Source organism: Haliotis rubra, unplaced genomic scaffold (assembly GCF_003918875.1).
Source record: "Haliotis rubra isolate DU_JTF1 unplaced genomic scaffold, ASM391887v1 Scf150, whole genome shotgun sequence".
NCBI classification, from domain to species: Eukaryota; Metazoa; Mollusca; class Gastropoda; order Lepetellida; family Haliotidae; genus Haliotis; species Haliotis rubra.
Window position 1 is genome coordinate 1821498 of NW_025765448.1, and position 13546 is coordinate 1835043.

The 13546-nt window shown below is 42.2% G+C and overlaps 1 protein-coding gene across 1 annotated transcript in view; it reads right to left on the reverse strand.

Moving 5' to 3' along the window:
• The window catches only part of LOC124270276 (DBH-like monooxygenase protein 1), a 38016-nt gene continuing 24470 nt past the window's right edge, over positions 1–13546 (reverse strand). The window contains exons 3-8 of the mRNA XM_046705318.1: positions 4394–4492; positions 3927–4109; positions 3450–3607; positions 2582–2825; positions 1302–1398; positions 1–965 (exon numbers count right to left, since the gene is read on the reverse strand). Coding sequence (XP_046561274.1) covers positions 410–965; positions 1302–1398; positions 2582–2825; positions 3450–3607; positions 3927–4109; positions 4394–4492 — 1337 coding nt within the window. The 3' untranslated portion in view covers positions 1–409. The remainder of the gene's footprint in view (positions 966–1301; positions 1399–2581; positions 2826–3449; positions 3608–3926; positions 4110–4393; positions 4493–13546) is intronic.

The following is a 13546-nucleotide window of genomic DNA, read 5'->3' on the forward strand; positions in this document are numbered from 1 at the left end:
TTCCCTGTTTACTATTTTTACTACAAAATATCATCGTTAATTAAAACTGTGATTATGCCGTCTTGAGTACAATCACCAAACTAAACGCATCATCTAAGACATTGATTTGCTAATATTTATAGTACATTTTAAGTATACCATCATGCATTTCTGAAGCTTCTGGGAGTTTTTTTCTCCAAAAACTGCCAATCCAAGCGTTTAATAATTGTCCAATATCAGAAAGATTTTGACTACTTGGGCCCGGGTTTTCGGGGTATTTTCATTAACACTGCCATACATCGAGAATAGTACTACATCTGACTTTAAATGCAAGCCAACATTTTAGAAAAGACTAAAAAATGGAAAAAGCCAAAACTTTGTCGAGGTCACAGGTTTGGAAAGGATTAAAACCTCAACGTGTCTTATGAATCTAAGCCATGATCACCGCGAGGAAGATCAAGGTCAGGGAGGCCACATGGGTTCCTGCGCCACCGGTGTGGGGATAGTTAAAGTCATTCTTATTCACATCACACATTGCCAGCTTGCCGAGGAACTCCAGCCCTTCTTTGGATCTACGCATGAGTCTTCTGACATAGTCTGAGACATCGCCTCCACTTAAGCAAGGGTGTTTCAGGATGTCCATCACCGCCATCTTGCATTCGGGAGTGCACAAATCGGACAGGAGATTACAGTTGACGGTCACGGCCTTGAAGAGCGCCTTAGACTCAGCATCGACTTGAAATACAAATTCCCAGACGTTGCAGTTCTCCTCAATGAGGCTCTCACGCCCACAAATATTGATGTTATTCCACGACACACACATGCCATTCTTCAGAGCATGTTCTGGGTAGTACCAAAGGAACCCAAAGCACATTTCATCTGATGTTCCATCGCCATAGAATACCCAGTTCTTCTTATACGTTGATTCGAATTTGCAGGTGGTCACTAAGTTGTCTCCAGGAAGAAGCTCAACTGGCTCGTCATAGCTGTAGCGATAAAAAGTATGAGGTAAGAAAATACATGTGTATGTAGCAATTCAGAATTTCAGTAAATATGCTGGTCGTTACAACCCAATTGTGTTACGGCTGACGATGACTATTTATTGTTTTACCCAAGCAGTTGTTCAATTATATGACAGTGGTCTGTAAATAATCGAGTCCGTACAAGAAAATCAAGTCATCGATATTATGAGTAACGATCACGTGATACAATGATGTCAGCAGTCACCGAATCCAACAATCAAAACCGTTTAATTATCTCCCAAGACATTGGTTCATGTGAAACAGTTCAATTCCTGATTCTCAAAGCTAATAAGGTCTCACTTGAAGTAGAGAGGCTGGTCATAGCTGTACTCTGGTTCATTGGTCAGATAGCGGACCCTTTGTCCATTTCGCCTCAGCTCTACGGACGCTGATCTACCTTTAAAGATAAAACATTTACCATTTACTAATGATGCCAGTCTGGAAGCAGCAACAATAACAATGTTAGAATTGTCAAAAGGAGAAGTCTACTTCTTATTTTACGGTACAACATTTTATATGCGTTCTATGTAAATAAGTCCGTTGTCGTAGTTGTGCTTTATACTTACTTACTTATGTCCTTCCTTCCTTTCGTCCTTCCTTCCTTCCTTACTTATTTCATTCATTCAATCAATCAATCATTCATTCATTCATTCATTCATTTAAAGTTAGTTATTAGCCTAATAGAGCGTTCAGTTCATTAACTCACAAGTGATAGGCACATCTGATGTTTCTGTGCATGTTGATTGTCTTGCTAGACAGTGTACTTAGCTGCGGATAATCTGGCCTCACCAGTTCTGTTCCTCACTCTGACAGCGTGAGTTCGAATCCCGGGTGAGACTCAAAGCAAAAATTACTAGATTTTGTGGTTTACGGAGAAAGTGTAATCCCAAATATAACATATGTCACGTCCTAAGTGAGAATGTGTGGATTCATGACTCTATATGATATTATTTTCACTTTAAAGGGACTGTTTATTTGCATGTTGTCGTGCCCTTATGAGACCGTCGCAAACGGTCGCCGGACAGCTCCAGATATATTTTGGAAGAGTGGTCAAGTATCGATTGCATTTTTGTGAGTTTATGATTGAAAGATTAAATTGATACACAATCTTTACATACCTTTAATGTTTCAGTTGTGTTTTACCAGAAAATCTCATCCGATATTACATATCTGCCTTAAGGCGTGAACCCCTTTAATAATTCAGGGCCCGTGCATTGAAGCTTTGTACAGGTATCTTACAGGACAGTGCGTAACGTACTTGTCGCTTGAGGTGCGGGTTGTAATTTCATTCTGAAAGATTTTCCTGATTTAAGTTGTCCGATTAGGCTTAATGCAGCGAAGTCATAATCTAGCACATTAATCCAGAGGGGCTAAGTGGGTTGGTTTGTTGTTTTACGCTGAACGCAGCAATATTCCAGCTATATGGCGGCGCTCTGTAAATAATCGAGTCTTGACCAGTCAATCCAGTTGACATCAGCATGAGCATCGATCTCCGCAATTCGGATACGATAACATGTTTCAACCGCTGTATGCGGTGTTAAACAACCAACCAACCAAGCATTCAGATTTACATTACTTACCTAAATAATGCATATGATTCAAGGCTGTTGGGACATAGATGGGCTCTGTCATAAGTTTTCGTGTGCATTCAGATGTACATTCTCCTCTGAACGTGACCTCTGATTGTCCAGGGGGGATTGCTAGGTTCATCTGTCCGAGTGACATGAGTGAGCCATTATTCTTTCGTAAGTTGGGGGTGTAAAAGAACGTCATTCCTGAACTGTCCTTCCAGCCTGACACTTCGTTCGGGTTGTTCCAGTGAAACTGAAAAAGAATGGAAATGAAAATAATACACGGTGGAGTGAGTGAGTGAGTGAGTGAGTGAGTGAGTGAGTTTTTATTCCACTTTTAGCACTGTGGGGGACACCTGAAAGGAGCTTCACACATTGTACCCATGTGGGGAATCGAACCCGGGTCTTCGGCGTGACGAGACAACGCTTTAACCACTAAGATACCCCGCCACCCGGAAACTGAAGAAGGGTGGAAATGACAATAACACCAAGGTGTGTGTGTGTGTGTGTGTGGGGTGTGGGTGGGGGTGGATGGGATGGGGGTCTGGAGTGTTGTTGCTAAAATTGGAAGAGAAAAAAGGAGTATGATGTGATAGGTTTATATCGGTACTCGCGTTGGAATACTTGTTGGCCATTGTGATGTAATAGACTGGTATTCGTGCATCTTGGCAAGGTTGGAAAGAACTCGTTATGTAATGGACTGGTATCCGTGTATCCTGGCAAGGTTGGAAAGAACTTGTTATGTAATGGACTGGTATCCGTGTATCTTGGCAAGGTTGGAAGGAAATTGTGATGTGATGGGATGGTACCACTTTCTAGCAGATATATTATGAATTATGAATATGAATATATATGAAAGACATTTGGTCACTAGTACCTCCAGGGCAAACCGTTTGTATCTTGATTTTCCGAAAACTAGTCCAAAGTTGTCATTGAGGCATTCTCCAGGAGACCCAACTGTCCAGCCCCCTAGACCCGCTGTGCATCCCTTCCCAGCATCCATGCCACATTTGTATGGTTCTGTTGGTAGTTCCTCTGCAAAGAAAATAGATATATACAGCTCACCATTTTTAAGGGATTCTAAGAAGGTCATATTTCTGTACCTTTGCTGTTTCACTCAGAGCCACACTCACCATCAGGAACCAATGGTTGATATAATGAGCAACGATGAAACAATATAACGACGTTACCGACGCTGACCATCCGATCTATTATGTCGCCGGTTACGGCCATTATGATTAATAACCTGAATCCCCAGACATTGCAAATCATAAAGAAAATGTTCCTATGATATAATCATCACTGCACTGAATACACTGGATTTGGTTTCAGTTGAAAGACTGGTTCGACGTACCTGATGTGTCAGAGCAGCCGTAGACTACGACATGATGCATGACGTTTTCGTTGTCGATGAGAGGCTTGCTTCCAATGTAGTGGTAGTCCTGGTCAGAGGGGACGTCGAAGATCATGCAGATGTAGGTGGTGTCCTCGGCGGGCACGTCGGTTTCGGGGAAACGGATTGTGAAGTTCCTCACATCTGTGAAGGTGAGATGACGACTTAAGAACGACACTATGTGCATTATTTGGGTAGGTATTAGGGTGAGTGAGGTTCATCATATCTTTGAAGGCTGAATGAATGAATGAATGAATGAATGAATGAATGAATGAATGAATGAATGAATGAATGAATGAATGACTAAGCATACTTACCTGGCGGGTCCAGATATACAACATAACCTTTCGTTTCACACTTAAATCATGACACGTGTAAACGATGAAAGCATTGCACATACATTCAGGAATGCAACTAAAACGATTTACCTGGTGCGTTGAGAGCATCGCACTCCAGTTCTGACCCTTTACACGAAACCCACGCATTCTTCGCTTGACAGGCAGGGGAGTCAAAAGGGTCACACACACCTGGAATATATAGAAGGTCGTTCTCCATAAACCGAAGTGGTATTATATGAACGTGTGCACATGCACATACGATGAGTTCTATTTTTGGGTGCTATAGATTCCGTACATCGAAGCTTAATCAAACGTTCATCAAATGGCTTGAAGTGAGTTATTCAGTCCTCAGCTGATAGTAATGTAGATTTGATTATCATACTAGTAACTTGAAGCGAATTTAAAAGTCACTCATTTTTCAAAGTCAATGTTTAAATTTGTCAAACACTTGCGAAAAAATGTTCAATAGTTGTATTTATCATTGTGCGAACATGAGATTTGCAGCGACGATTAGCGGATCCTGGTGCATCTAAGGGAGGAGATATATATTCTTAAAGGGCACAGGATAGTTCCTTCCGTGATCAGGACTATGGAATCCTAGAAGGGACATTGTTGCGTTGTCGCCCTGACAAAAACAAACAAAAAGTGGCAAAATTTGCGACAATGCAACCACGCGACATTTTAGCCATTTGTTTCTGTTTGAAGAATATTTTCAATTCAACCATAGGTCGACCATGCGACATAATGACAGGTTACAAATATGTCGCATTGTCAATTCGTCACCCTAACTAAGTTGTGTAAAATATGCATTAAAATCTGCATCGACAATGCGACAACGGGATAATGTCCCTTCTAGGATTCCATACAGGACTGTTTTATTTACGCCTCAGTAACATCCCGCCATATCACGGTCACCAATTTGAACCACTGATTGGGTACCACTGATTGGGTACCTCTGATTGGGTACCACTGATTGGGTACCTCTGATTGGGTACCACTGATTGATCCACTTAGCCTTGACACATTTCCTCATTTCCAAAACAAGCAACTGCATATCAATACGGATGAAATCAATGTGATTTCTATTGTATACCTGGGTGAGTAATGTCGGTTGTCCGTGAAGGGAGATTACCACTGTCTGCGGAGTCCACACGCAGTTCGGGTCACCTAGCTCTTGACCGTTGGTCATACCGTCACCATCAGAATCTAAACGGCACAAATCTTGTGTCCACTTAAACAGAATAAAACCCATTGTGAACAGAAAGAAACTTCAAGGTACATTTTGCGACTGATGGTCATGAGACAATAGAAGTTTTCTCAAACACAGAGCCCTGGTCTTAAAATGTGTTACCACATAAGGATATGAATAGTTTGCTCAAACGTAAACATATGACACATGACACTGTCTTAAACTGTGTTGAGAAATAAGGATGTGAATATTTTGCTGAACAGTTTTGAACATAGGGCGCATCTGTTTTAATATGTGTTGAGGGCATAAACATTTTGCTCAGACGGTTTTAGGGACGGTGGGGTAGTCAAGTGGTTAAGGCTTTCGCTCGTCACGTCGAAGACCCGGGTTCGAGTCTCCACATGGGTACAATGTGTGAAGCTCATTTCTGGTAGTCCCCCGCCGTGATATTGCTGTAATATTGCTAAAAGCGCCATGAAACTAAACTCACTCACTCGAATCCCATCACGGATATGGAGATATTATGACAACTGTCTCACAAAATAGATAAATATAAAATATATATACCACGTGGCCTTGAGAAGCGAAGTCTGTGCCAAAGTCGTTTCGGTTTCTCCACCAAGAGCGTTGATGTGACCCACGCCATGCCAGTAGAAGTTGGCCCGACAGGGATGTGGGACCCGTTCGCCATTTGGAAGAGCGCTTCCGGTATTCTCCATAACCCGACACAGCACACGCCCCCAGTAGCAGCAGGAAAATTATCAGTGCCCTGCGGAAACACGAGTGTGGCATTTTATCGGTAGGCAAAATAAGTATATAGCTTGTGAACAATAAGCCTCTGGTATAGAACCAGTATGTTATTATATTATATTGAAGTAAAAAAGATAAAGGATTGAGGATCGCATCTATCTTTGAGAACGACTTAACGGTTTCAATGATAGTTGTGTTGTACATCACGCAAACCCTGGCGCCCAAACGCTTCATATTCAATAAGATGGGTTCATGAAAATCGGGCACTTCGAGGTTTTCCATCCTTTGTCTGGTATAAAGGGTGTGCCTTAAAAGATACAGATTAAAGTCAGCATTGAAAATTTGCTTTAAATGGCAAAACAGTACATGGATTTTCTAAAAAAATGGCAGGCAATTTGTATGGTGAGTTGCAGGACGCAAGTCAATGAGAGTCTTATCTCGACTATGGAACCTCTAATGTCAGACTGGTGATGTTGCGCTGACCTAAGAAGACCACACCTTGACCGAATGATTATACGGTGTTCGCGCCTACAGGATCGCTTTCAACCAGCATCCGAGATAAAGGCTGAGCTCAGGACAGCCACACAAGTACAGGTTTGTGACCGAACAGTACGAAACAGGCTCAAAGCAGCAGGTGTGAAAAGTAACGACCCGTTGTCGGCAGTAGAATGGCGCAGCAACATCAAGCAATGGAGACAGGAAATGAGTCCGGCGGCATGGTGTAAGACAGCAACGTCATTGGCGTTACATCATGTTCAGTGATAGTCCAGATTCAATCTGGACTATGCAGATGTCAGGGTACTGGTTTGGCGACGCCGAAATGAAAGGTATCAGCATAGCACCACCAAACAGCATGACAGATACGGTGGTTGGTCAGGCATTGTATGGGGCGGATCACCTACGATAACAGAACCGAGCTCATTGCATTGTGGAACTCATTCGTATTGTGGACGTTTTGACAGGAGTGCGATACCGTGATGAAGTCCTCCGTCCTGTGGTAGAACCGTTTGCAAGGAGAACAGGGCGGCGGTTTAAGCTCCAGCAGAACAATGCCTCGTCCCCACACGGATTATGTATCAGCTGATTGTCTAAGGAACAGTAACACAGCAAGCCAGTTGCCTTGGCCGGCTCCAAAGTCTGGAAATAAACCCTATTGGACATTTATGGGATGTGTGTTCGTGTTCGTGGGCTTTCGCCACGAAATTTTAGATGAAATTTTCAGTGTTTCCAGCACGAGTGACGTGGTATCCCAGTATGCCCATACGTTGCCAGACAGTTGCGGGAGCACGTGGTGGGGAACATACTCGATACTGACTCCTTCATTTAAACTGAAAACAATGACTCATGTCTGTTATGTGTTTGATGCTGATCCCTTATCTTTCTTACATGTGTGTTGCCTGAGGCCCCTCCCTCTCTCTGTGCGTGCGTGCGTGCGTGGCGAGTGTGAGTGTGTGAGTGTGTGTGTGTGAGTGTGTGAGTGTGTGTGTGCGTGCGTGCGTGCGTGCGTGCGTGTGTGTGTGTGTGTGTGCGCGTGGGTGTCACTCTCCGTGAACTAAAAGGACAACAGATAAATATCTTATTACTGCGTTGCCTGGTCGAACACGACTTGCAACACATGTAAAAAAAACAACGTTGCGAAATATGTACAGAGCATGGCGAAATACATACGCCTTGAAGCGTCGCCACGGCGCACCCCTTTCATTTGTCTGTGACGCTTGCACTTGAAGGGTAACAGAAGGCTTTCCAAACTCAGTACAGCTCAACTAAGACGCACTCTAACGTCTCTTTGTAAATCGAGCGATTGGAAACATTAAACCAGGTCAGGGTTGTACTGGTAATGTCAGTTCAAACAAAGTGCCATACCATTGGCTTTTAGTATGCTTGTTCATAACTATATGCGGAGTCACAGACATACCTTGATGAACTCAAATAATGTTTGCTAAAAGGTTCATGGTGTCTTTACTCACTTCGTTACTTACTACTATAGGATAGTCAAACACTGGACATACAGGGTAGAACAAGCAGTTCATGTGTGGGTCGTATTAGAATTAAGCATTCCTTCAGTTAAATTTGTTTTTGTTGTTTTTTTTAGTTTGGGTTTGCTGTTAACGACTATTAGTTTGCGTCTTGTAAAATGATCAAGTAAACTGAGTGGGTGATATAATGAACAAATCAATTCTGACCTCGTAAATCGTTAAGTCGCCTGTTATGGCCAGCACAGATTGCTTAATGATTAAAATGCGATTTGTTTCGGTTGGTTGATGATTTTCACCGCAAAGTCTATATGTAAGCAGCAAAGATGGTTCGGGTGATCCTGGAACTGTCATGCTTGTTAAGGACTGCATTAGCTCAGGGTCCTTATCCTGCTTACAGGCAATCCAGACTGCCTACGGGACTTCTCCCAGGCAATGCCGTTCAGTCCAATCAGACTCCGAAACACAGGGGCTTTCTGCACTGCCAAGAGTGTCAGAGTGTCTGTGTTCCTAGCAACAACACCGTGAACTCTAACAATGTCACTCAACAGATTTGGAGGCAACAAACCCTAAGCCACCAAGAGCAATGAGGAGAACGTGCAAAGGTAAAGATTTCGAAAGCGAGCTCCGGATGCTTTGCCATGTTTGTCCAGAATCTTATCGGTCACAGGCGTCAAAATGGAAGAAACAAAATCAGTATTATATATAATTTCATTACTTTTATAACACAAACCTCCTTAACTGACGTAAGATGACGTTTAGGATGCATCGAGCCAAACGGGGCGGTTAAGGGGTAGCCCTAATGGTTAAAGCGTTGGCTCGTGACGCCGAAGACCCGGGTTCGAGATCCCGCCACATGGGTACAATGTGTGAAGCCCATTTCTGGTGTCCCCCGCCGTGATGTTGCTGTAATATTGCTAAAAGCTGCGTAAAACTAAACTGGAGTCAGTCAGTCAGTCGAGCCAACAGGATATGCCAATGTCATTGGAGAATAGATGCAGTCGTTGAGTAAGAAGCATAATTTTGTATTCAATGCGCTGTTTCACTGGTAACGAGGCAGGGGATTGCAAGGTTGCAGAGGTGTGGTTTGAGCATCTGGAAGGCGTAATGGAGTCATGCAGCCTCTCTGAAGTTGAGATAGTAGGGTTGTTGGGATGTGCTTAGCGGAGATCGTTACAGTGGTCCAGCCATGATGGGGCCAGAGTTTTCAACAAAAGCTTACGACAGCTGAGCTTTCACTGATGCTGTGAATCTGGAAGAAAATGATGCTCTTAGGAGTTGATGTACGTGTTGTTCCATCGACATGTTACTCTTCCGCATAACACCCTAGATTTCTGGCACAGGGTTGATGACACATTTCTGGTACAGGCAGGTGAAGGCACATTTCTGGTACAGGCAGGTGATGGCACATTTCTGGCAGCGGCAGGTGATGGCACATTTCTGGCACAGGCAGGTGATGCACATTTCTGGTACAGGCAGGTGATGGCACATTTCTGGTACAGGCGGGTGATGGCTCACTCCTGCACAGGCAGATCATGCAATGTCACAGTCATCGATTCTGTCAGAGAGTGATGATGAGACCTTTTTGTAGCTGATATTCTATCCCTAGAGTCTGAGATTTTGTTTTGAGGGTTATTAAGAGGTCATCCATACCCTCATATCAGCTATGCAGGCTTCAAGCTTGGACTCCACTGTGTCTCAGGCGGTTAAATGGATATGTACGACCTGTCTAAATAACATACGGTGAGCTTGACAGAACAGCTCCGCATATACAAGGGTACACACGTATGGTAACATACTGGACTGGAATGTTATCAGGAAAACACACCTATCCTTTCATACTTGTATAAATTGCTTTTTGAAGATCATTACAAAACTTGACTAAGTGGAATTCTTCATTTAGAATCTATCTCTAGAAAAATGGTCTTCTGTACCGGTGGATGTGAGGACCAAGGCTCACAATATCCACAACTGGCAGATGATGTAGTTGTTAAAAAGGAGTGGACTAAATACCATTGAACCTTGAGGCACTCCAACAGCAAAAGATGTTGGGTTTGAGTTTTGCCGACTCCGAGGTAATGTGCGTATCTCGTTGATAATATGTCGTTTTGAAAATATGTTTCTATATATTTTTATTTTATATGGTTTATATTATTTGGCACGTAGTTATGTTGAGTACAAATACTGTAGCGAATGAGGTGATTTTCTGTAATAATGTAATTAAGACAGCCATGCATACAGACAGACATATGTGCAACATAACTGCATAGCTCGCCACACACCGTTTGATATAACGGTAAAATTAAAGAGGAAAAAGCTTCACTCACCCGCTCATGGCTGTGCCAGTGTAAGGAATGACACACATTCAATTCACTGTACCCTTTATAAATACAGCACCGTGAAATAGGTCTGGCAAAGATCACGTGATATGAACACACATTTCACAACTTGGAAAACACTCCCTCGTGAATGTGAATCTAATACATGTACGTATATGCTCGACACAGACAATAAGTTTTTCAAGCCTAGACTGTCCCTATTGTTCCGTGTTTGTCACCTCGGCTCTGACTGATAAGACATTGCGAAAGTGCGTTTAGCCTTTATTCTCCCTTCATTTTTTCAGCTTTTAGGTAGCCATATGCTTTGGGGAAAGGTATATAGACTATTACGCTAGTGTGTTTTGGGATGGTAAATATCCTGCATTAGGAATAAACATGTTTATTCATGATGCAGGATATTACCCATCCCAAAACACACGAGTGTGATATAACTTTTATCATACAGTATCATTCTTACTTTATAATTTTATTTGCATGTGCCACAAAATGGAACTAAACTTCGTGGAATGTGTCCACATATCTATGACGTCTCAAATATTTGCGTAGTAATACTTGACGTCACAAGCTCCGGTGACGCAATTTTCTACTGATCACTCATTTGACTGCGTTACGTCATCTAGTTCCTGTCAGTTGTTATGTTAAAGTACGTATTGATGTCAACAAATCTTAGCTTACGTTTGAAAAATAACAACAAACTCGCGTGGAACTTCAGAAACCTTGAGTTAACCTTTTTCAGAACAACAAATACACTTTAATGTTCTCGTGACATTGTGCATCTGGGTTCCTAGTGCCGTTCGATGTTGGTATCTTCGTAAACCCTATGAATTTCTATCTTCGCTCTGTAATCTACTCCATCTATCACAACCAGACATGAATTTTCTGGGATCAAAGCACTGAAAGTACCGTAACCACGGCCGTCAATCCGGACACGACCGCCGCCGCAATGTTTGTTTACACTGTGAAAGTAGTCCCTAAAATTTGCATATGACCCCAACGGATACCGAAAATATCCGTTAGCTTTATCCTGCCGAGAACACTATCCATTGAATGATAAATGTAAATATCAGTCACTTGAAAGATTGGATAGCTAAAAACAGACAGATTTACACCATTTGTCATAATGTCGGATACTCTAAACAACATTTTTGAGCTTTGAATAATGTCGCGGTGATTTATTTGAGCTTTGAAAAAAGGGCGACAATGCGACCCTTTTCAAGTTGAAACTATGTAGCGTGTGAAACAGGCCTCAAAACAAATGACACTGTTATACTAATAATAGCGAATTGTCGCCTTTTTCCATAAATGGTGCGCGCCTATAGTTTTTAACTGTTCTTGGGCATGCTCCTTTGTGGGTCCTGGGATATGATGACATGTGTCAACCAAGTCAGCGAGCCTGACCACCCGATCCCGTTAGTCTCCGAGGAGGGAGCGCTTCATCGAGACATACATTTTAGGCGTGTAAAAAAGACATATGATCAGGACATAAATAATTTATCTTTCCATTATATACGCCGACTGCTGTATTTGTTTACCACGCTTAAACTGATAAAGTATTTTATTAATCCGCCTGACATTAAAGGGAGACCAATCCACTTAAGAGTATGTACTCGCAATTGGTTCAAGTCGCCCGTAAAATATCACCACCACCACCATGAACTCGCAAGAGATGACCTTGAGAGGAATAAATCATTTCCCAATTGTAGAGATATCAGGGCGCTTACGGGGGTGGGGGGTGGGGGTGAGAAGAGGAGGGTGACTGTCTTTCCCCATTTAAAACACCCTACTCGACACAAACACAAACAAAACATGAGTAACATTATGTTCAGGTGATGTGGATGAATCCTCGGTGACACAAAACACAAGCAGATCTTAGGCGTTTACCACTTTGATGTGTCTCCCACGGTCAGAGGGGCTGACAACATGGAAACATAATGAGGCCTGTCGGGCTTAAGGACGCTGCTCTAACAGCCATGCTTGGACAAAATTGCCAGTGTTTCATAATTTTGTGCTGAATATATTACTGAAGAGCGAATGTCCATTTTATGATATAAAAATATCATTTCCTCATAGCAACACACCATAACGTCACAAAGAGTATACCATAGTGAGATGTACCATAACGTCACAGTGAATATACCAGTCACAGTGAATATACCACAGTGAATATACCATAACGTCACACTGGGTATACCATAGTGAATATTCCATAACGTCACAGTAAATTATACCATAGTGAATATGTCATACGTCACAGTGGTATACCATAGTGAATATATCATAACGTCACAGTGAATATACCATAGTGAATATACCATAACGTCACAGTGAGCATATACCATAGTGAGATATACCATAACGTCACAGTGAGTATGCCATAGTGAATATACCATAGCGTAACAGTGAGTATACCATAGTGAATATACCATAACGTCACAGTGAATATACCATAGTGAATATACCATAACGTCACAGTGAGTATACCATAGTGACTATACCATAACGTCACGAGTGAACATACCATAGTGAATATACCATAGTCATATATACTATACCATCACAGTAATACCATAGTGAATATACCATAACGTCACAGTGAATATACCATAGTGAATATACCATAACGTCACAGTGAGTATACCATAGTGAATATACCATAACGTCACAGTGAGTATACCATAGTGAATATACCATAACGTCACAGAGAGTATGGCACAGGTGAATATATGATAACGTCACCATTAGTAAACCTTCATCTTGTAGAGGATATGCCATGACGTCACAGTGACTTTACCATAGTGAATATACCATACCACAGTGGATCTGCCACAGTGGATATAACATAACGTCACAGTATGTACCATAACGTCACAGTGATTATACCATAGTGAATATACCATAACGTCACAGTGAGTATACCATAGTGAATATACCATAACGTCACAGCGAGTATACCAAGGTGAATATACCATAACGTCACAGTGAGTATACCAGT